Below are 25,549 nucleotides of genomic sequence, written 5' to 3' on the forward strand. Positions count from 1 at the left end.
AGGTATCCTGGGGGTCTCCGGTCTCTGGCACCGTTATTTTTGGGGTCGCGGGCTGAAAAGGTTGAGAATCACTGCGTTAGATGATGTTTTACTTTGAAAGAGGGAGAATCGATCACACTGTGGGGGATTTTGTGGTCAAACACAATCAGAAGATGGAGGTTTATTTGTGTTTTGGTGAAACTGGTGTCCATATTACCTGATGAGTGTCAGCAGTGCAAAACACTGCGTTACCAGTTAACATGCTCACCTAACTAGTCAATAGTCAATGGCATGAGCAGGGATGCAACTGAAGAAGAAACAAAGAACTGATGGTTGATAACGTGTTGGCTTTTATTTAAAAAAGAAAGAAAGAAACATTAAATATTGACGTTTTTATTTGAAATAATTTCCTTAATCAGAGAAAATATCAGTCGTGTGATATAATTTTTTTTTCTGTTTCATACAGTGAAAAGCTTGAAAACCAGCACTCGTTGGAGATTGTACAGAGGATTATTAAACCAGCCGAGAAAGGAAACGGATTGGAAGGAAAAGGAGAGACATTAAAGTGAGGAAAACCTGAGAGCCTGAAGAAAACACGTCTGTGGATCAAAATGAGCTGCTACGACAGAGATTCAGTCACACACCAGCCTCTATAGGTAAAAAACATGTTTCTATACAGAAAATGTTTATTTCTCTAATTCAATATTTACAGAAATGTATCCATTTTTAATTAAAGACTTGTTTTCTTATTGCTCAAAAAATTATTTGAAATGAGCTTAGCTTTTTTTTTTTTTAGAAAATTCTTTACTTTTTAACAAAAATGTTTATTTTGGTGCAAAAAAAGTCATTACATTTAAAGAAAAAAAAAAAATTAAATCAGTTTTTTATCATGAGTTTTAAAAAGTTCCAAATTTTATGAACAGACAAGTCAAAAAAAATTTTAGTCTTTAGTTTTAACAAGTTCAATATTTTATGAACGCTAAATGTCTAATTGTTTTTTTTTTTTTTAAGTGTAGCTTTTTTTGCTCAAGAAAGTGGAAATTATTAGTGATGTTCTAGATTTTTTCTTACTTTTTTGACAAAAAAAATCTAAAAATTATACAATGTATTTCTTTAGAATTGAATTGTAAAAAAAAAAAAGTTAAAAATGATATATAAACTCTATAGCAGAATGTGGATTGAGTTTTTCATTGAGAGTAAAACTGAAACATCGAACATTAAATGTTGACGTTTCCAACTCGACTTTAAGTCACTTCTTTCTCGGGATTCAGACTCGTATCTGGCGCGGACGTGAAAACTCTGTCGTGAGCAGCGCGAGGAAAACGGTTTGATTTAAAAAAAACCAAGACATTCATTAGTGATTATATTCCCCCAAAATCCGCTGATTCAGAGACTTTGCTGTGCAATCGTCGAGCCACTGAATTACTCGTGTGAAACCGTAGTTTGGAACAGCTTATAATCTTTTCTTAGATAAATAACTTTTACTTTGAAGTACTGTACATGATGTCTAGTCAGACACAAAGCTGGCCAGGAAATAATAATAATAACAATAATATATCATATATAAAAAGACACACATACATACAAATATTAGGGAGGGAGTAGCTTCAACATATTTGTATGCATGTTCCTCCCCTCACATCAAGTCTGGGAGCAGAAGAGTTCAGCACCAACACGTTGGTGAAGCTGATTTCTTACTTTTCAAGTCTTTAGCAAAGAAAGCAGGAGAGCAATGGCAGCAGGAAGCTCCTCGGAGGGGGCGGAGCCTTCCCTCCCTGACCCAATCTCTTTTTCATTTGATTTTTCTTCAGAATGCTTATTTGGTGCCGCGTCCACGTGGAGGATTTTTTCATACAAGAACAAAACAACAACTAGAAGAAAGAGTCGGGCTGAAAGAAGTCCTTTTTTCATCATTCCTCCTGCTCCTCCCTGGATTCATGACTTGTTTTTCTTTCGATATCGCTCCACTTCATCTGACATTACCTGGGAGGACAGGTATGCAGACGCAGAAAGGACCGATTGTCTTGAACTGCACGCATGGAGGAGTGGGAGCGCAGCTAAAGTGCTTTAAGTGCTTGTGCTTGAAGCTGCGGGCGAGGGGGCGGGGCTTACACCGGATCGTACCACTGGGAGGGGGCGAGGGGGGGGCGGAGCTTAAAAGGGAGGAAGTTAGCGTCCTAATGTGACCTCAGTGGGATCCAACAGCAGATGTAGGAATTGTTTTTAACCTGTTTTTTACTCACTTTGGTTCAGTAAATAAATGTCCCAGTTACCAATGTTTGATGTTTGCAAACAAATGTGAGAAAGGCTGTTTGTTAGAGGTAAAACTAGCTGATACCATAGCCACGCCCCTTTACCATTTCACCCTGCTTAGCTAGCAGTGCTAAGCTAACCAAAGCATGTGTGACTAGTTCCTTCACCAGGGTGACCATAAGTCCAGATTTACCCCAACATGTCCTCGTTCTACGTCTTATCCGGACCGTCCGGATTTTATGAATAGATCAAATTGTCTGGGTTTCCCAGGGACCCTGAACGCATCTCGGGAACACATTAGTTTAAAAGACCGTTGTCACGTACTGAGTTTACCTCCGTACTGAGATCATAACCCTAACCCTAAACAAATCTAATAAACAAATAAAACATCCATTCACTTTGAAAACAAAAATAAACAAAAATGAATTATGTTTTTCTTTTTTTTTTTTAGCAAAAATTCATTCTCCGGTAGTGCACGCGCGTGCATGTGCATATACAATCTCAGTACGATGCAAACCCAGTACATGACACTGTAACTCTGCTAATATTTGCTCTATCGGAGAAATTCCACCAGTTTCTGAAAACTAATGAGTTGATCTTTACATTGTACCATTATAGTAATTTTACTCACACATGACGGAGTCATTATAGATACTGCTTAGTTTTGACAAAATCGTCACACAGTAGAGAAAAAAAAAGACTGAAAGTGACCAAATACTGGTGGATTTTTTTTGTTAGTTTTAATTTGTAGGAGGAGACGTTTCTCATTGTTTCAATGATTGAGAGATTTTAAAAAGGTTGACATGAGATTTTTCCAACACAGATTGTTATAATGCATAATTAAGGTGCTTGACTTCAGCCATTTATCAGTCTTTGTTATAAAGAGAGAAACGCATTTTTAAACCTTATGGACAATAACAACTTATTTATCTACTGTATTGTATTTTGCCGTTACAAGGTAGGTTCAAGAAATGTCGAGTACTTTAAGTATGACAAGGTCGGCCCATGTGTCCTGTTTTTGAAATAAAAACATGGTCACCCTATATGTCACACCATGGCTCAGCGAGGCTTGAAAAACACGGTTCTGCAGGACGAGCTCGTATGAAATGTGTCTTGTTTTCCCAGATTGTTGCTAAATGCTTCACTCCCACGACACATTTTGTGAAAAACCGCAGAGGTAGAAACCTCGGGAGTGGACTAGACTGTAGAACTGGCAACTCTGAATTATTTATTATCAATTATATATATATTTAGAGCCACACGAAAATAAAAAGAAATCTGAGCACACGAGATTAAAGTTACAATATTTCAAGGATAAAGTTGTATTTTTATTAGATCAAACTTGTGATACTTCGAGGTTAAAATCGTAATATTTTGAGAATAAAGTCGTAATATATTGAGATTGTTCTTGGAATATGACTTTAAAGTCATAAATTAAAGAGAATAAAGTCGTAATATTTCACGATGAAAGTTGTAAAATTTTGAGAACAGAGTCGGATTTTTCTGAGAATAAACCTGTATTTTAAAAAACTGGTGAAATGGTTTAGGGCTCGCTATTTTAATGTGGTCCTAATATGTTTTAGTTTATTTTATATTGTGATTTTTTTAATATATTATGTACATTGTTCAATTGGTTGGTGTGTATTTCTTTCTGCGTAGGGTATAAATTGTGTATCTGCTTTTTTGTTTTACCTCGTCGTTGCTGTAACAGAATAATTTGTGGGATAAATCTAATCTAATCTTTTATTTCATTTTGAATCATTTTAACCTCTCCATGTAATAAGCTTGGAAGGTTTCGGCCAATCAGAGGAGTCGCTTCAAGACAACGATTCAACTCTTTAACGCGGAGGGCTCTGCTGATGGATTTCACTACATCTGCTGTTTAACGTTAATGTGACAAACACTGAGGGAGAACATGCAAACTACACACAGAAAAGCATGTATCGCTGCTGATCTGTGACTTTTCAGCACAAAGCACCTTTAGTAGAAGCAGAGGAGGATGTAAGGTAGCGCTTAAGGCACTGTTCTTTCCCATGATCCTTCACTTCAGAGCGGCCCCTGAGCGAGGATGACTTGCAGGTTCTCCTCAGAGCCAGTGGAACAGTCCCTCCTTCCTCCCTCAGCGAGGATAGTGCAGACGTCTCACTTTTCAGCTTCATGTCAGAGTCGTGTTTGTAAGGAGCGGATAGCACAGGACAGGTAGCCGCCACGGGCTGGGAGCTGGCCCCACATACCACCCCACCCCTCCCCTCCCCCCTCCCTCGGACAGAAAGAGGACCTGAAGAATCAAAAAGGTCCAGAGAAAACTACATGCAAGGAGAGCTGGCTGTGTTCCGTCCTCGCCGTGTCTCTCCTCTCACTTGCTCTCGGCGTTGTAGCACTGCGTCTCGCCGCGCTCACGCCCGTCGTAGCCCGGCAGAGGTTGGCCGTATTTATCCACGCACCAGCAGTAGCCCCGCCTCCTGCCTTTGGATGGACGGCACTGCAAGAGAAGTAGACAGGAAGACTTTAGTGACATAAAGTGGAATAAAAGGACATCAAATGTACCAAAATATTATCATACGCAACATTGATCTGAAACATTAGAATCAAAACAGTGAGAAATCTGATCCCTTTTTTTATTCCCACAATGCAACACTGTAATATTTACACACAAAGCAACGACACTGGCAGCAAATCACCTTTTAAAATTAATTTCATTTTAAAGTAGGTTAGTTGGTCAGCAGGTCAGTCCGTAGAAGAGTCAGTGAGTAACTAGATTAGTTGGTAGGTCAGTAGATGGGTAGACCAGGCAGTGGGTAGGTCAGTAGATGAGTCAGTCAGTAGGTTGGTAGATAGATATACCAGTATGTGGATCAGTAGATTAGTAGGTAGGTCAGTGGGTTAGTCAGTCGTTAGGTCAGTCAGTAAACCAGTCAGTGAGTCAGTAGATTAGTCGTTAAGTATATTGGTCTGTAGGTAGGTAGCTTGGTAGGTCGGTGGATAGTAAGACCAGGCAGTGGGTCAGTAGATCAGTTAGTAAGTAGGTCAGTAGATAGGTAGACTAGTACGTGGGTGAGCTAGTTGGTTGGTCACTTGCTAGATTAGTCAGTAGGTCAGTCTCTAGGTAGGTAGCTATGTAAGTAGGCCAGTAAGTGGCTCTGTAAATTAGTCGGTAGATACGTCAGTCAATGGGTCAGTAGGCAGGTTGATTGGTCGGTGGATCAGTTGGTTGGTAGGTTATTTAGTAGGTTAGTGGGTCATCATGTAGGTCAGTAGGTAGGTTGCTGGTTAGATCGCTAGACAGACAGACGAGCAGACAGACACTTTTTGGTAATAATAATTTGTTAGATTTAAACATTTCTTTAGAAAATCCTGTCTTTTGTTACACAGACGCTAATATAATAAACTTTTGTCAATAATCAAACAAATTAAGAAAAGTTGTCAGTTCATGACACTGCGTCATCTTTTTATATCAACATATGGTAAATACGATAAATACGCTCACCTCCAACACATTCATGTATTCATATAGCACACACACACACACACACACACACACACCATTCATTCAAAGGCTCAGTGTGAAAACATTTTAGCGTTTCCATGGTAAGGAGTTATTGCCTTGTCACTGCTCTCCTAATATCTCTACACGTCGCTGCTGTTTCGTCTTCACATTTCAGACGCTTGTAAGAAACCAAGACACGCCTTAGCACAGCATCGCTCACGTGGACGAATGTCCCGCCGACAATGACAAGAAATACCGTTTAGCTGCTGCTGCTCGTTTTGTGACAAAGGTGTGAAGATCAGTGCTTCTTCTTCTCTAGTCCAGCCACAAAGTCCCACAGAAGCAACAAATCCAGACGTTTGATGCCACAGCTTTCAAAAAGACTGCTTTTTATACTTTCAATCAACAAAGAATAGGAATAGCGCCCCCTTTGGACAAAGATGGTACATCTGAGATGTGATCACCCTAAACTACACACTTTTCTGGAGCTTAATTCCTAATGTTCAGGTGCTGCTTACATCATGTAAGTTCATTCCATCAGAACAACAGTGGCAGTTATTAAATAGATAAATATATTATTCAATATATACATGTATTATTTAATATATCAATATATTATTCAATTGACGATGATTTGATTGATGACATCACACGGCCCCACTGCCTGTAAACATCCCATTGTTTTCTATTGAAGTGAAACATTCAGCCTGATTTTTAGATCATTTAGTAGTTTTTTCAGTCAAAATGACAAATTATGCTGCTTTTGGTTGCTCTAAATAATTAGTAAAAATTAAAGATGTCAATGTAAACCCCTTTAGTTTACAAAAAGAGGATAAAAACAGTTGAAGCAGAGAAAAAGCTCTCCTAAGGGACCTTTACTCTCCCTTAAACAGTGCGCTGACACGCTCTGGTGATTGAAGTTAGTGAGTAATCATTGACTGTTGAAGGACTCCCACCTAAAAATAATTATATCCTCAGGGTTTGTGTGTCTTCACTGTTTAAGAGAGAATAAAGGTCTCTAAGGAGAGCTCTTCTTCTCTGCTTCATTGTCTACTACCAAACCGTAGAGTTGGAACTGTCGCCCCCTGCGGTAATAGATTATTTTTCGGGTCACAACTGTTTTTATCCTCTTTCCATGAACACAAGAAGTTTACATCAACATCTTTTCCTGATTATTTAGTTGTCATTTTGTCTAAAAAAGCTACTAAATGATCTAAAAATCAGGATGAACGTTTCACTATAATAGAAAACAATGGGATGTTTACAGTGTGTGACATCAATAATGTTATATCAAAAGTTTATAAAACAAATATTGTGCAAAATAATGTTTCTAATAATGACATTTCAAAGGTTTCATGCCACATTTGTAAAAACAGTGGAGGATCCCTTTAACATCACGTTTTGTTCAATTCCTGTGTTTGTGACTCAGTAGGTCCCTGTTGTCTTTGTAATCTAGACTCAGTTTGTCTATACTAATCCAACCTCTGTCATAGAAAAATTATTCTGGCCTGGAAAAGTTCATCCATGCAGGTCGCAGCGCTTGTCATGACGCAGCAGATTATTTCAGATTGAGAGTGAGCGGGAGTGAAAGAGTGCGAAGGTAAACACTGAGTTGCTAAAATATTTGCCAAGGCCAGTCGGAGGGAAAACCAGCGCTGCTATTCTGGGAAGCTGGCAGACGCTCAAAATCATCTGGAGCTGATTATGGTGAGTGCGCGCACACACACACACACACCCCTCTCCACCCCCCACCTGCTCACACACATGTATGTGATAATATCAGACGTCCCGAGGGGGGTTCGGACTTTTTGGAGTGGCAACTTTATAAGCTTCATTTGAAGTTCACATGAAGCGATGCAATCTCCGTCTCAGTTTATCTGATCTGCTCCAACAATGGGAAAATAAAGTTCTTACTTTATTAAGCGTGGCCTGTTCATAATGTGTTCTTAAGTCTTTGGTCGTACAGTTGACGGACGGCCCGTATCAGGGTTTCCGATAGCCCATAGTCCCGAAGAACCCCCACATTTTGTGGCTTAAAGGTTAAAGGTTGGGTAGTACACAATGAAGCAGAGAAGACAAGCTCTCCTAAGGGTTACTCTCCCTTAACCAGTGCATTGACGCGTTCTGGTGGCTGAAGTTGGCAAGTAATCACGGACTCTTGAAGACGCACAAACCCTGACGATAGAAGTGATTTACTCGCTAACTTCAGCCACCAGAGCGTGTCAACGCACTGTTTAAGGGAGAGTAAAGATCCTTTAGGAGAGCTCTTCTTCTCTGCTTCTTTGCTAACTACCAAACCACAGAGTTGGAACTGTCAACACACAGACAGACAGAGAGAAGTTGTGTTCGAAATCACATACTAAAACAAACGTACTACACACTACAAACTCAATGCGTATATACTGTCTACTATATACTATAAGTATGATTAGGATGATGAGCATTTCCACTGAAGTATACTTAATAGTTTCCCAAGATTAATTTGGAACCTACAACAATAAAAATCTGAATCACACTGAGGCTAAATATACAGTATCTGTTGATTCTCCACCTTTAAAAGTTCTGAAACATTTTAAGTGAAAAAGTGACCGAGTAAAATATCAACATGTGCTCATTTGATCCATAAAACTCATGGAAACACACTTAATTCCAACATTTCAGAGATTTTCAGAGACCTGCCCCATTGTGCTATATTGTGCCATTGGATTTAAAGTGTCCTAAAACCTTTAAAATGTCCTTATTAGAAAATCTATGCCTAACTAAACACATAATTTTGCACCAAATTAGTTTAAATACCTTTTAAAAATCGGGCTACTTAACAGTTTTAAAACCTGTGTTCCGCCACCTTGAAATCACATGATTGATGATGGCCACACTGCCTGTAAACATCCCATTGTTTTCTATTAGAGTGAAACTTTCAGCCTGATTTTTAGATCATTTAGCAGCTTTTTCAGACAAAATGAAAACTTGTGTTGCTTTTGGTTGCTCTAAATAATCAGGAAAAGTTAAAGATGTCAAAGTAAACCTCTTTTACTTCCCGAAAAAGGATAAAAAAAAACAGCTGTGACAAGAAAAATAATCTATGACTGCAGGGAGCGACAGTTCCAAGTCTGCGGTTTGGTTGTTGACAATTAAGCAGAGATGAAGCGCTCTCCTAAGGGACCTTTACTCTCCCTTAGACAGTGCGCTGACACGCTCTGGTGGCTGAAGTTAGTGAGTAAATCACAGACTGTTGAAGACCCACAAACCCTGAGGATAGAAGGACTTTTGGGTGTGAGTCCTTCATTTAATTTGAAGTATAGGACAATAACAAAGCTCCCAGGTTAGTGAGAGCCTGCACGCAGACAGACAAGACAGACAGACAGACAGACAACAGAGTGTGACCAGGTGTCTGTTTCCGGTCTAATCTACATCCACGTGCAGCCGGAGCTCATGATCAAAGGCGTCTTTATAGACACAGGCCCATTAAAATACCTCTCCAACAAATGCTGCTGCTTGTGCAGTCTGGGGGCTAAACACACCACGTTCTCATGTGCTAACATCACCCAGAGACCAACTTTTGGAGCTAAAAAAGTTCACTTCCCTCTGGTGTTCCAGGCCCGCCTCAGTTCCCCCTCCTTCACACTACAGTTTAGTTTCTATTTTAGACGCCACTGCAGAGAGAGGCTTAACATTGTGTTCCTTTGCTCCAGTTAATGATGATAGAGGTGTGTGTGCGTGTGTGTGTGCGTGCGTGCGCAAGGGTTGAAAAGCCAAAGTCGAGGCGGAGGAGAGAGGAAGAGCAAGACAACGTGCTTGTCTGTGTGTGCTCACGCTCGCCTGTTGCTTGGCTACCTTTGAATTTCCGCTCAGTCTCTTTCATCTGTCAACTATTAGCAGTCATTGCAAGGCATCCGTCCTTTACAGCCACACACACATACACACACGCACAGCAATCTAAAACTCAGAGTATGACCCGTTTGCATATACTTTAATTTACTTGAAATCTATTTTTAAAGCTGCCGGAGACGATCAATTTTAGTCAGATAAAGACAGTGCAGGCCTCAAAGATCATTTAAAGAAAAAAAAGATGTAAAAGCCTCTCAAATGTTTGTTTTGATCTCTGTAAACACGGACATTGTTGGAAAAGTTTCCTGCATTGCACTGTGGGATGTGGAGTCCTGTAGACCAGGGGTTGTCAATCTTGGGGTTGCAAGACACTGGGAGGGGGTCGCCATATGCCTAAAAAACAATGAATATTTTCTGCACATTTGTTCCATTTTTAAGACATTTTCAACACTTATGAACCAGTTCCACCACTTTTCCAGCTCATGTTGCATATGTTGACCCATTATTGTCACTTTTAACCTCGTTTCACCATTTTTCATGCTTTTTTTTGGCAATTTAACCACATTCAGAATTTTTCATGCCCATTATTTGACACTTTGATCCCTTTTACCACATTTTCTGTCTGTTTTTGGCCAATCTAATTTGCAATTTTTAATCTGTGTTTTTTTTTAAATCCCATTTTACCACTTTTTCCACCATTTTTGCTCACTTTTATCTCTGATTAAAACAAGGATTTACATCTTTAAGATGACTATATACTATGACCCAAATAATAATAAACGTTCCTAACAGTGGATATTATTTGGATGAATAAATAAATATGGTTATCACAGATTCATAGAACAATGGACCATCATTTTACTGACTTTATGGATGGACCCCAAAAATCTCTCCCCTTTATTCCCCCTTATAGATGGTCCTGTCTCCACATGACTGTTCTTCAATGTTCATGTATGTGTTCAAACACCTTCAGCTACAGTGGGGGTCCCCGCTCTCTGGGACGTTTACGGAGATCATTTTGCTTCACTTGGTCAACTTCCCATCACTCCAATATAGTCAGTGAGTCTCAGTCCATGTCCTGGGCCCTCGCAGACCTCATCCTCTACATTATCTGTGTGCTCCATCCACCCCCCTGTGGACGCTCATAATGCCACCTCTATGAGGTGAGTGCCGTGCGTATGAATGCGTGCTCTTGTGATGCGGGGTTTTATAGCTAATGGCAGCGTCGCTGGGTTTCACAGACATTAAAAAGCTCCTGATCCGACCACAGGATAAACACACACTCATAAAACGCAGTGTGTTAGTGAGCGTGTGCCGGGGCTACGTGCGTACGCGTCTGTGAGGAGGAGGATGCTTCGGAGTGTGTCTGGATGTGTGTGCACGTGCGTCCAGGACACTGCTTTAATGAGAATCTGAGTGGAAAAAGTGGAGCCGAAAGAAGCCGTGAAACCCTAACAGATCAGATCTGATCTGACAAAATTTACCATAACTTCCTACATTCTAAGTTCTTCTCTGAGCCTCCATGGAGGTTTTATCATCCAGGAGGATCTTCCTGCTGATATTTTTTAATGAAAGCCAACATTTTTTTGTCTCTTTCAATCCATGTTTTCTTTTCTTTTATTGTTTCCGTCACGTGTGAGTAAAATTTCTGTAATTACACCATATTGGCTGTAAAGACAACTCATAAGCTTTCAGATTCAGCTTTCAGCAGAGAAGAAGAACTCAGTGCGCTGACTCGCTCTGGTGGTTGAAGTTATTGAGTAAATCACAGACTGTTGAAGACGCACAAACCCTAGATAGAAGAACCCTAGATAGAAGTCCTTTTGGGTGGGAGTTCTTCAACAGTCTAACTTCAGCCACCGGAGCATGTCAGCTGTGCAGTTTAAGGGAGAGTAAAGGTCCCTTAGGAGAGCTCTTTTTCTCTGCGTTATTGTCTACTACCAAACCGCAGAGTTGGAACTGTCGGCCCCTGCGGTCATAGATTATTTTTTCAGGTCATAACTGTTTTTAATCCTCTTTCCGTAAACAAAAGAGGTTTACATTGACATCTTTAACTTTTCCTGATTATTAAGAGCCAACAAAAGCAGCACAAATTGTAATTTTGACTGAAAAATCTGCTAAATGATCTAAAAATAAAAATAAAAGGCTGAATGTTTCACTAATAGAAAACAATGGGATGTTTACAGGCAGTGGGGCAGTGTGACATCATCAATCATGTGATTTCAAGATGGAGGAACACAGGCTCTAAAACTGTACAGTAGTCCCATTTTTTCACGTTAATAAAATGAACATGATGCAAAATGTGTTTTGTTAGACACAGATCGTCTAATCTAAGTACATTTTAAAGGTTTTAAGACACATTTGTAAAAACAGTAGAGAATCACATTATAGGCTTTTACTTAATTACATATGTTTTTCTTTCTCTTTCTTTCTCTGTTTAGTGTTTAATTTTTAAAATTTGTAATATTTCTTGAGTACAGTACTTCTGATTCTGAAAAGTCTCCAATGGATCGCTTTGAGGGAACTGAAAACACTACATATAGCCACAAAGTTGCTAATTTGGCTAACGTGCCATGGTGCATTCACTGACCATTACAAGGTGGGAATTAACTTACATCAAACAAACCTGTTTTCCCTTTTACCAGCTGACATTAAAAACGCATCAAATGGGGTTCAGGGCATTTTTTTTTCTGATCATGGATCTGTGATATTTTATGAAAATCTGACACAATCAAATCACGACGTTCCAACGTTTGAACTAATGGTTGAAAGCCTCCAACTCTCCCATTCTGCCACTAATGACTTTCTAGTTTGACTTGGTTTATTCTGCTGAGTTTATATTATATAATATAATATCTCCACAGAGTTGTGCACCTACATTACCAAACACAAAACAAACCGGTTCTTTAACGGCATCTCTGTCACTGCGGTGGGGATTTCCTTCTAATGATCGTTAAAACGAGTTGGAGAACCAGTTCTCATTTACAATGTCACGCGACACTACACTGCATTTATAGCAACCGTATCTGGGAAATCAGCCATTAATCCATGTTTTCCTGAAGTCAAATGTAAGAACTTCATCTGTGACAGGAAATAAACACTGACTTTGATTAGAAAATAACCTGAAAATGATTGATGAGAAACCCTGTGGATAAATGTCTGTTTGGGTGGGAGTCCTTAATTGATTACTCGCTAATTTCAGCCATCAGAGTGTCAGAGAGTAAAAAACCCATAGGAGAGCTTTTATTCTCTGCTTCATTGTCTACCAACAAACCGCAGAGTTGGAACTGTCGCCCCCTGCGGTCAATTATTTTTATTGTTTTGGTAAAAAAAAAAAAAAAAGAGGGTTACAACAACATCTTTAACTTTTCCTAATTATTTAGAGCAACACAAAGAGCACAACTTGACATTTTGACCAAAAAAGCTGCTAAATGATCTAAAAATCAGGCTGAATGCTTCACCTGGATGTTTACAGGCAGTGGGGCCATGTGACATCATTAATCACATGATTTCAAGACACAGGCTTTAAAACAATAAACTAGTCCCATTTTTTAAAGTTAATAAAATTAATATGCTGCTAAATAATGTGTTTTGTTAGGCATCGATCTTTTAATAAGGACATTTCAAAGATTTTTGGCCACATTTTTAAAAACAGTGGAGGATCCCTTTAAAGCTTTTAGGACTCTAGCAGTTGAGAGGCAATGCTTTTGGAAAACTGTTAATCCCTGGTTCACTACTGAGGATTTGCTCAAAAATCCAACTCAAAAGGAAGTAAACATGGAAGGATCTCCAGAGAGGGAAGAGAGACAGGGTGAAAATAGCTGTCTGGGTCCCCGAAGGTTGGCCGCTTATTATAAAGCCATTGTGGTCGGCGTGTACGTCTCCACAGATCCCTCTGAGTCACGCTCAATAAGTCAACCCTTATGGAGTTGGCACCGGGCGCAGGGTGCGCTGGCACCTGGCTAGCATCCTCAACCCACAGCCTCTTCCTCTCCTCTCCGTGCCTCCTCTTCCTCAGATGACTGCACAGTAACACTGGCGGCCCATTCACAAAGCCTCTGTGGGGGGAGTCCTTTCCACAAAAGGAAGGAAAAGGCAGGTGGGTGGAAGGAAAGGAAAGGATGGACGGAATGATGGAGCGGGCAGGCAGAACAAAGGCCGGCTGATGATTGCACCCAGGGCACGGGGAGGGGGTATGGGGGGGTAATGATGTGTGGGTGAAATGATGAATAAAAGAGGGAGTGTGTGAGACTTTGAGGGGTGTAATGAGTGGGTCAGTGTTCAGATTGCATGGCCTGAACCAAATACTGAGGCAATTCATATAACTGCAGCTAAAAATAGGATTCCCTGCTGCAGCTACACTGCTCGGCTTCTCTTACACGGCTTGAGAGCACTTGTGTTGCTGGCAGAAAACCACACACACACGTTTTTCAGAGTTGTTTGTTGATCTTACTGGTAATCGCTGGTTTTCTAAAGGAAAGGATCAGTGGCAGCTGAGGAGGATTTGCTGCTTCTATACGTTTAAACGTTTCTCTCAATGTTGAGATAAGTCGTTTTCTTTCAGGCTATCAATAGTTTCAAAGAGAAGTCCCTTTAAGTAAAACAAGCATTACCATGCGCCATAGCATTAGGACCACTAACTTTAAGGGACTCAAACAAGTTCCAGTGTCACCAACTTTGAATGGTTCCACGTGTTTGAAGGACAGCAGGTGAACGTGTTCAACTTACGTTTGACGCATTTGATGCACTAGACAATGTTATAGATGCAATTAATGAAATGATGGAAAAATGTGGGGAAAAAAGGGGATAAACACATATTAGCTCATAAAAGGATGCTCCACTGTTTTTGCAAATGTGGCCTAAAATCTCTGAAATGTCTTTTTTAGTAGATCTATGTCTAACAAAACACATTATTTTGTTTTATTAACTTTCAAAAATGGGACTACTTTACAGTATAAGAACCTGTGTTCCACCGTCTTGATGTTACATGATTGAACACGTCACACACCCATTCGCCTGTAAAAGAAGAGCTTAGTGCGCGGCTGATGCTCTGGTGGCTGAAGTTGGAGATTAATCAGACTGTTGAAGGACTTCCACCCAAAAGAACTTCTATCTAGGGTTTGTGCATCTTTAACAGTCAGTGATTTCTCGCACTTCAGCCACCAGAGCGTGTCAGTACACTGAGCTCGTCTTCTCTGCTGAAAGCTGAATCTGAAAGGTAATGAGTTGCTCTTTACAGCAAATATGGTGTAATTATGGTAATTTTACTCATCTGACGGAATCATTAAAGATGCCGCTTTGTTTTGACGAAATCGTCACACACAAGGAAAAGAGAAGAGATAAAGTCCAAGATGGATTGAAAGAGACCAAAAACCGGTGGCATGTTGTGACTTTTGCTGGAGTGTTGTGACTTTTGTTGACGTGTTTTTGCTTTTGTTGGCGTGTTTTTGCTTTTGTTGGTGTGTTTTTGCTTTTGTTGGCGTGTTTTTGCTTTTGTTGGCGTGTTGTGGCTTTTGTTGGCGTGTTTTTGCTTTTGTTGACGTGTTGTGGCTTTTGTTGACGTGTTGTGGCTTTTGTTGACGTTTTGTGGGTTTTGTGTGTGTGTTGTGACTTTTGTTGGTGTGTATTGACTTTTGTAGTGTGTTTGTGTGGCCTTTCTGGGTCACTGTATTGAACCTATAACACACATCATATGCATGTCTTTGGGCTATGGAAGAAGTCCAGAGTACCAAGAAAACCCCCTCAGACCCAAACTTTCCTCTATGGAAAAAGCAGCGACGAGAGCAGAGGTCAATGCAGCAGCACTAATCGTTTTTAACAGCGTGATCATGAATTCCTCACTGACCTTTAGTTGCAATAAAAAGGCAAACCGTTGCACACAAGATTTGCGGTTGTTATTTTGGTTGCGGCTGAGCCTTCGTTCTTGGAAGTACTTGCTTAAAAAGGTGTTAACACCCCCGTTTAATTTCTGGTATGAAAGATGAAACCAACCACTCTTAAGATTCCGAGTGTTTTGGCATCAAAAGATCAATTTATCATACGGTGACAGCTTGTAAAACATCGTGTAAGTTTTCTTTCCCTTGTTTGGAGCTCAGCTGTCCATGGTTCCCAGCTTTATGAAAGCCCATCAGAGGCGTCGCAGTATTGTCCCTCATGGCCGCATGTGTCCAACTCCCCAGCCAAACTCAGCCCCTCATAGCATCACCAAGGATAAAGATAGATCAGTTCCTCTCCAAGTTAAACCACTAGATACTAGAACCAAATAAGACACAAATGGGCAACTGGTGGTAAGTAAAATCCTAAAATGACTCCAAAACACATTAAATGGCAGGAAAATACATAGAAAACAGCAACAATACACAAATTTACTCTAAGAACATACAGAATTTACAGAAAAATACTAAATATATATATATAACTGGCTTAATCAGTGCACGTGGTCTGCTACACCTCGGTCAGGAGGCCGGGCCAGTGTGGATAAGTGTCACATATTTAATGCATTAATTGCAATTGATTAATTACAGAAAAATAATGCATAAAAAAATAACGCAGTTAATCCATTTTTTTGCACTCCAAACAGTGCGGAACCTTGCTCATTGCACAAGTTCCCAGTATACCCATAATACTGATGCACAGACTACAATACAAGAGACGGGAGACAATAGGAGAAGTCGTTGCTGTGCTTTGATGGTGTTAATTTTAGTTTAAATAAAAACACTGGATGGAAAACTAAAGACCAGTTGTGTGTAAATTGTTAGAGAAAGAGTTTGCCGATCACCGGAACTTTGCAGCACCCACTACCACCTTAATGCTAAACATGTAGCAGCGAGCACAGACAATCGGACAGTGCTAGCTGCATCATGCTCCGAGCAGACAGTGTCTCCAATCCAAAATGAATAAGTCCATGAGTGACAAATGAACAAAGTCAGTGAATAAATTATTGTAGTGGACTCTTGGTGGTAGAGGATGTGGGCGGGGGCCAGAAGCATTGCTACAGATAGCATCGTCTGACCCAACTTATCAATTGCTATGTAGAAAAACTATTTCAAACTAAATTCACTCTGTACCAGTGTCTTGTCCCACATGTTTCGTTTAGCTTACCATGTAGCAACACTGACTGATTTGGGTAAAGGGTAAAGGGGCTGGGCTATGTTATTACGTCATTGGCAACAAGTAATAAAGCATATGTCATTAAGTGCTGTTAAATTATGGCAGCAATAACTATTGTGTATCGTAAACTGAATGTTTTGCTCTCGACCAGATTCTCTCACTAAACTAAAAGGCACAATATTATTAATCTTGAACTCGTTTCTTATTGTGGTCATGGCTTCTTAGTTTGGGTCATGGCTTGTTATTAGGGACTCGTTGTGGGTCTTGATTATAGACCAGTTAAGAACCACTGACTTAGACCACTATCCTGAAATCAGCCCATGGTAGATATATCTCCATCCTGCTTTTCTTGGCTTGATAAGAAGATCTTTCTTACAATCGGCCGTGTTGAAGATGTTTAGAACGTCCTGGAGCTGAACTCACCTCAGATGGCTCACACCATCTTCTTCTAGGCAAGACTTGGAGACTTTTCTGAGCTGTTATTTATTGACAAAACCCAGGCAAGGCCGAGGAGGTGAATCACTTTTATAAAGGTAGCACAAACCGCAGAGATGGCAGCAGGGACGAGAAAGTGACTTTACCCTGGGAGTGTGTGAGGCTGTGTTATGGCTGGAGATGGACTCTGACTCATGGAGCTTGTTGGAACGAGGTGAGAGGGGGGTTCTGGTTTCTGGTGACTCACACATTTCCCCGAACGAGCTCCAGCTTTGTGGATTCCTTAGATAAGACTCCCGAGCTCAGGAAATAGGATAGCTGTATTTATGTGACAAGCTGAGTGGTTTCTACTGATCACCCACCTTCCTCTTCCTCTCTGTCAGTACGCAGTGCCCACACACTTACTTACAACCCTTGGAAAACCTTTGGACTGCCATTGATTTACGGAAGATTCCTGGTTTGCACTTGGAATTAGTACAACATTGGTTATTTGAAATGAAGTTAGTAAAAGTTACATGGGTCGCGGACCCATTTCTAGTGGGTCATGGGCCTTTGACTGGAGAATAAAAGGATGTCATCTATTCACACTCCTAACCAGTAAGGTTCCACTATTCACATATAGAAGAAATCCTACGGTTTACTCTTATTCAAATGACAAAAGTATCATACCAGACTTTGAGGCTCTTATCAAGAGCAAAACACATCCCCAGTTTTCTGTATTTACCTACCAATAAGGCAGTTACCAGTTGAAATTAAAAAAAAAAAACAAAAAAAAAAAAAAAAAATTAAACCTGGATTGATCCATGATTAATATATTTTGAGTTTGTGGATAAAAAATTGCTAAATTTAAAAAAAAAAGTTACATTAAGCTGAGATTCAATGTTGTCTACATTGTTGTGTTCCGAGATGCACTTTTTGGTTTAATATTAAAATAGTTGAGTGTCAAAGGGAATATTTTTCTCACTAGCATTACCTTTTGTTCATCAATAAACCAGAATTGTGTGTATTGGTACACTGTGATATCTTGCACTGTGTGTCAGGTTCAAACTGCAACGTGTTTTTATTAATGATGCACCGAATAATTGGCCTCCAAACAAATTCGGCCGAATATTGCAAAAAAAGCAACATTCAGCCTTCCGTTTAGTGAGTTAAAAGAAAGACCGAATAGTAGCGTGTGACGCAATCAAACAACCTGCAGTGATTGAGAGTCAGAAAAGTGTGTGTGTTGCTGTAAAATCAGAGCAGCAGCAGCTCCTTTCTGCACACAAACACAGCCAGACTCTCTCTTCCGCTTACCGCTCTCTGTCATCCATCACCAAGTAAAAGTTGGAAGCCTGGACGGCTGATGCTACTCTGGTTCCACAACCGAGCCCGTTGTTAGCGCTGTGAGCCACGAATCCGTAAACATCCCCATCGTTTCCTCCTCAGCTCACAAGCGTTGGGTATCGCTGCATAGGCTGGTGTAGCATTAGCACGGAGTGCTAAAAGCTGATGTGTATAAACAATGGGTCCGTGGCTCCAAGCAGTGACTCCCAACATGATCGACAGCAGAAAAAGTAGTGCAGTTTGGGCGTACAGTAGTGCAGTTTGTATTTACATATATGGCAATAAAGTATAATATATATTCTATATTAAACAGAAATGTTTGTTATAGCTGTTAGCTAGTTGGAGAGGGAGGAGCTCACATTCTAGGAGGCGTGTTACCAATGTGGGGAAAATCCAACTCGCCCGTTTGGCGCTGACTGTTTTTTTTTTACAAAATGTGGAATAACAAGGGAGGAGGAAACAGAACTTTTTCAACTTTGTCCCTCTGAATGAGGCTAAAGGATGTTTATCACTGTAGCAAAACCATTAGAAAGTGATTTTTTTCATCATACCTTCCCTTTGATGCACTTTGCGTTTTTTTTTTTTGGAATGCATGTTTTGTTTTATTTGAAGGCCTAATATAAATGAAAAACTTTGTTGTGCTTTTTTGAAAAGCAAAGGCTACTGGAATATTTAAAAAATGTCAGAATATTCAATGAACATTTACTTTCTTTAAAAAAGCATGTGTAGAAATGTATTCTGCTATTAAAAAAAAAAAAGAGTGAAAAACTTAACAACCGAATTTGGTATTCAGTATTCGGATCATCCCACAAATTTTCATTTCGGTGCATCCCTTGTTTTTATTAAATACATTTGAGATGTTGAAAATGATGCTTGATTTGAGTCATGGTTTCTCTACATGTTTGGATGGTGGGTCCCGAAACTAGACCAGTTGAGAACCATGAGTTAGACAACAGCTAGGATACTATAAAAAGGATACATAAGGATTAAAAAAGCGGCTAGGGGATGCCGATTTTGTCAGGGGGAGGGAATAGAATGGCACAACACCGGCACAGGAGACAGAGAAAATATTATAGTGATTCAGAGGAGGAAAAGGCGATAGTTTGTAATTAAACTTGAACAAAACAGGTATGTTTTAGTTGAGCTTTTAGTTTGCTGAGCAGATGAGTTTCTAAAGGTACAACAGCACTAGCACAAAGCTAGAAACGGCTCTGGAACATAAAACCTTTATTCCTTTCGGTCCAAACTGAGCCATCTTATCAAGGCTTTGAGTTTTCCGTGTTCTAGGTCGTGGCTTCTTCTTTCAAAGCCTCCCGGTGTGTGTGGAGAACCACAGGTGTAAAGAATACTGACATATCGTACTCAAGTGTAATTACCGTTACTCGATTGAAATTGTACAGGTAAGTAGAAGTAAAAATGAGCTAAATTAAATAGTACTCAAAGTTACTAGTAAATTTCACCACAACACAACATTTATTGTTGGTAATAATATTGTTGCCGTTGATCAGAAATGGCACGACTAAGAACATATGGATTATGTTCAATGTGCCATGAAACAGAAATAAAAAATAATCACAAAAATATTAATTTACTCAGTAACAGTTGGGTGTAGAACGTGAAACGTACTTCAGTACAAGTAAAAAAGTACAAATATCCATAGAAGCTACTCAGTTAAAGTAACGTAAGTCATGACTTTCACCTCAGTGGAGAACCTCTGCACTACTTTATGTTCCCTCAGCAGTGTGAGGCGATGGGTGGCCTCGCTCAGCGACCAAAGAAACCAAACCAGTGACAGCTTGTTTGTTTTCCTTGTTTTTTTTTTTTCGACAGCGCCCCCCCACACACACACACACACACACACACACACACACACACCTCCATGCCCTCGCCAGCACCGCTGCCATCAAACGATGCACATACACACACACTCCCCTGCCGCCACATCAGCCGTGCCACACACATTCCCAGACCACATTCTTACATCCCTACCCCCCACACGCACCCACACCACACACACACACACACGCACACACACACCTGACCCATTCCATTTCCTGTGGGCCATGAGTCAGACGGCTGCAGTGCATTTACCGGAGCAATACGTGCTTATTAGCCATTCTGATAATATAGTGTTGATGTGGATGTCAAGGCAACCTGGGCTGCAGAAAAAAAGTGGGGGGGTTGTGCATGTGTGGGTGGCTGGGACTAGTCTAAGGATTTTTTGGAAGTGTTGAGGCATGCGGTGGGTCTATTTGTATGTCCACAGGTGTGTGTGTGTGTGTGTGTGTGTGTGAAACAGAGAGGTTTACCTGTTTTTTCTTGTAGAATCCCTTCCTGTCACAGTTGGGAATGCGAAAGCCTCTCGGGTTGAGCACGTTGCTGATTTTCAGGCTGTTCAGGATGCTCTCCATCTCTCGTCGGCACGGGCCCTGGCAACACGGTAAACACGCGCCAACAAAGTGTTACACACTACTCACCTATGGGCCAGGGTGCTGAATGTAAACACTCGGTCACTGTTCCATAGCCGTCTCCGTGTACCCTTCATTCTTTGGTTATTCCGTTTTAAAACCAAATCGAAATAACAAATAAACAGTTTGGTTATTTTGTTTTACTGATTTAAAACCAAAACATAAATACAGAAAAAACAAAAACCACAAAACCTTTTTAAAAATGTTTTAACTTGTTCTGTTTGTGTGATATTTGGATATTTACGAGGACATTAGAGCGAGAACTGAAGTCCGCTGCACCTGGTTTCCCTCCCCAGGTCCTGGACCAGGTCTCCTCACACAATAGATCTGTTTAGGATTTATTTCAGCAGTTTTCTGGTTCTGCTCATGTTTTCATTCAGTCTGTGGATGTTTTAGCTCATAAAAATCTGCTCACGTTTATGTTGTTTCACTGTGTTAATGTTCAAATAGTATCTAAATAAACTGGTGACTGACTATGGACTGTGAGGAACAATAGATGTTAGAACTTCTACCATTTGACACATTTGCAAAAACAATTACAGCTTTTTTGAGGGCAGTAAAAATATTTATTTTGCATGTTATAAATACCGCTAACAGCAGTCGTCAACACACACAGAAGTTGATCACAAGAAAAGAGGAGCACCAGTAGATTCATTACACCACATCTGGTTCCTTTAATTACATATCATGTGCATGTTTTACGTAACATCCATTTTTTGGTTTTGATTTATGCATGTATTAATAATGTTCCAATTCACCAGTTCATCAGTAATGTGACTTATGCGTCCTTTTTTGTCCGGTAGCAAAACTCCGCTCAGTCACCAGTTTATTTAGATACTATTTGGATTGTAACAAACACTGTTGGCAGATATTCACAGATTCAGACTTCCAGCATCAATAACTCTTTAATGAAACGTCATCACCTCTGCCATCTGAAGAAAATGCAAGTGAGGATGCAGTAGATGGCACTTGTCATTGAACACTGCATTATAATTAGCCTAGCATTAACATTAGCCCAGCATTAGCTAACATTAGTCTAGCCTTGACATTATCATTAGCTAGTATTAGCATTAGCCTTGCAATAGCATTAGTATTAACATAAAAAATAAATCAAAATGTTGAATCAAAATGTAAAAGTTAAATGTAAATCTAAATATTAAATCTAAATCTAAATGTTAAATTGGTCACCAAGTGTAAAGCTAAATGTTTAGAATCCATACAAAGTGGGCTGGTCGATCACGAAGGCCCGCCCACACTCCACATACTGGTATTCTCAGTGACTTTACGTCTGTTAAACTGTTTTATTTTAGATTTACATTTAGCATTTAGGTTAACATTTAACATTTACATTTAACATTTACATTTAACATTTACATTTAACATTTACATTTAACATTTACATTTAACATTTACATTTAACATTTACATTTAACATTTACATTTCATGTGAACGCATTTTTAACAATGATGTGGAACATGTTGTTTTACATGAATTTCTGTCTCAAATATAAGAAAAGTGTGAGGAAAGCGAAAAATGTTTAAAATATGTGTGAAAAATATTATTGTTAAAGGGTCTGATTTTTTTTTTTTTTTTTTTCCTCACACAATTACAGAGATTCTCAACCTGTGGGTCGGGACCCACAAGTAGATTAATAACTGCTTTTTGGTGGGTCACAAACATTTGGTGGAAAACAAAACAAAAACTTAATTCATTCAGTGTTTTATACGTATTTATGACTGTTTTGTTGGTGTATATTTAGTTTTTCTTGCATTCTTCATCCTACCAAGAAATATTTTAGCGTCAATAGTTAGTGATTTGAAAGTAAAACCTTGAACTTTACTGTCCACCTCTAGAAACATTGTATTTATCGAAGCTTAAAAACATAAATAAAGTTTTTTTTCTATGACTTTTTAAAGCTGCTCACATAGATATAGGCCAAGTTTTGGATTTAAAACTAAACAACGCTAAAAGTCTTGCCAGGTTAGAGTCAACAATAAAGTTTTTACAAATAAATGTTTTTTTATTAATTTGTATTTGGGGTATTTTATTTTGAATTTTTTTTGTGCGTAAAATGAAACAACACTATTTTATTTCAGCATGAAAAGCTAAGTGCATTTATTATAAAATGATTTAGTAAAGAATTATAACATCATTTTGTGATTCTTTACCAAAATATTTCTTAACTTATTTTTAATAACAGTTTCAGCTTTTCAGGTATTAAACATAGCGGCCATTTTCCAAAATGGCTGTCATTTATTACTTAAGATGAAAATCCCACATATATTTTGCAATAAAAAGGCAAAATGCAGTTAGAATTTAATTTTTATTTTTGTGCTTCCGTACTAAACGTTACAGAATATAAGTTTGAGAAGAGGTTTAGTCGTTCAGGAATCCAACATGGCGGCCATTTGGCTAGTTACATGGTATTGCTACATTTGGTGCACATACGGAAAGACACTCTTGACTCTCCGTCTACGCAATTCTGACAAAGGAAGTTCATATTTGCAAAAAAAAAAGTAAAATAATGAAAAGAGATCAGCATTTTATGTTCTACAGCCATGTTTGGATAAAGAACCGATCTTTATGAAATTTGACTCACTTATGTCGGGTTGGTTCCTCAGTTATGTCACAGAAATACATCTGGATTGGATCCACATTGCACATTTTATTGCAATTTATTTATTTTTTATCAAAATGGGTGTGTCCTTACATTTGGACTTATACTGTATGGTTATGAACACTGATGGAAATAAATCCGTCTGGGTTCTACTTACATATTCAGTCTCCCTCTTGTTCTCCAGGGAGAAGTTGTGCACGTCCATGATGGCTCCTCCAGACACCGGCTCCACCTTGTAGCTCTGCGTCTTCCTGGTTTGATCTTTCTGGATCAGTTTAATGTGTCTGCTGTCTATGGAGCCTCGGCCAGGTCCACCTTTCACGGGGGCCACGCCCGGCACCACCGTCAGCGTCTTGGTGCCATTGGCACAGTCTTCCACCAGATTTCCAGCATTTTCTGCAGGGACGAAAAAAACATACCCAAATATTGCATCAAACTGGACAAAGAAGTTAGCATTTAACCCAGAGGTGGGAAAACTCTATCACAAAATGTGTTAGTTTGATGGAAGGACCACATGATCAACATTCATGTCAGCATTTAGAAAAATGACTAATCTGAGCATTAATACAGGAAAGAACAAAGATTTTTTTAGAGTAAATTTGTGTGTTTTTCTGTCATTCTGTGTATGGTAGTTGTTGTCTTGCTTGTTTTGAGGCATTTTGTGCATTTCTGTTGTCTCTGTGCAATGTATGTAATATTGTGTTTTTGTGTTGTAATTTTTCATTTTTTTAAATGTAATTTTTGTGCATTTCTATCTTTGTTTTGCTTGTTTGTTATTACTGTGGGTTTGTAGAGTAATTTTTTTGTGCTGTTGTTTTTTTAAGTAATTTTGTATTTTTTTTGAGTCATTTTGTGTATTTTTGTCTTCGCTTTGTGTTATTTGGAGTCCCTTTGTGTATTACTGTGTATTACTTTATGTTTTTTTGAGTATTTTCTGTTTTTCTTATCTTTTACTGTATTTACCTAAAATGATGTAATTCTTTGTATTTTTTTTTATGTATTCATGCTTCTGTTTTGTGTATTGTTCTGTCATTTCGTACGTTTACTTTAACTGATTTAACCTATCATATCATTTTACAAGTTTTACACCATTTTTTAGAGCTTTAGATTATTTGAAAACTCCACAGAAGAATGTCTAAAAGTTTACAAGGATTCATTTCTTGTATTTTCTGGACTTCTCAATAAATTTACCAGATAAGTTGCTCCAGGCTATAAGTCCTGTGTCTGGATGATTTCGCTGCCTCAAATCTGCTTTGGTGCAATTTTACTTGAGATATTTTATCACACAGATAAATAGCTTCTTTATTTATTTATTTTATTTAAAGATTGACGATTGGCTAATCAGAGCATTAAATAAAAAAAGCTGAATGGGTTGAACAAGTATGTATATATCATTATCTTTTATATTTATGTATTTTTCTTCTATTTATATATAGTCTATTATTGAATTGTTTATTTTATCTCCATTGCACTATTTTTCTGACATTTTGGGTATTCTGTGTGTTGCTTTCTCAACAGTCAGTGTACTCTAAAAAGGTTAAAATAGGTTAAAATGAGTTGCAGGTTTTAGCTGAAAGGGAACAGAGGGCTGAACATGTTAAAGGTTGAGCAATGAGAGAACATGCAAACTCCACATGGGAAGGTGGATTTAAAAGATTTTAAAAGATTGGGTGAAATATTAAAGTTGAAAAACACTGACAGCTAATAAAGTACAAACACCCCTGATTAATTTTTGACATGTTTTTATATCTTAATTGTTAAAAACAGAAGACTTCTGCTTCCTGTCTTGCTCCTTAACGCTGCCTGTGACCACGCCCATTGTTACCACGCCCACTCCCCTACTTGCTCAGGTGCCTCTCATTCGTAATCATAGATGCTTGCAGTGAAGGATCAACATTGAGCAGCAATCTTCTCCCTCACACACTTCATGGATCTTCTCAATGTAAAGGTGAGGACATCAGCCTCCTCACCTTCATTTATAATATCAAACACATCACGTCTAGTCCCAGATGTAAGAAATAACAATGTCCAAGAAAAGTGCAGTC

At 39.1% G+C, this 25,549-nt stretch overlaps 1 protein-coding gene across 1 annotated transcript in view; it reads right to left on the reverse strand.

Moving 5' to 3' along the window:
* Positions 1-309: 309 nt before the first annotated feature.
* Positions 310-25,549, reverse strand: part of igfbp3 (insulin-like growth factor binding protein 3) — a 30,971-nt gene continuing 5,731 nt past the window's right edge. Inside the window, exons 2-4 of the mRNA XM_028444836.1 lie at positions 23,662-23,900; positions 20,728-20,847; positions 310-4,714 (exon numbers count right to left, since the gene is read on the reverse strand). Coding sequence (XP_028300637.1) covers positions 4,589-4,714; positions 20,728-20,847; positions 23,662-23,900 — 485 coding nt within the window. The 3' untranslated portion in view covers positions 310-4,588. The remainder of the gene's footprint in view (positions 4,715-20,727; positions 20,848-23,661; positions 23,901-25,549) is intronic.

Source organism: Gouania willdenowi, chromosome 4 (genome assembly GCF_900634775.1).
Source record: "Gouania willdenowi chromosome 4, fGouWil2.1, whole genome shotgun sequence".
Classification (NCBI taxonomy): Eukaryota; Metazoa; Chordata; class Actinopteri; order Blenniiformes; family Gobiesocidae; genus Gouania; species Gouania willdenowi.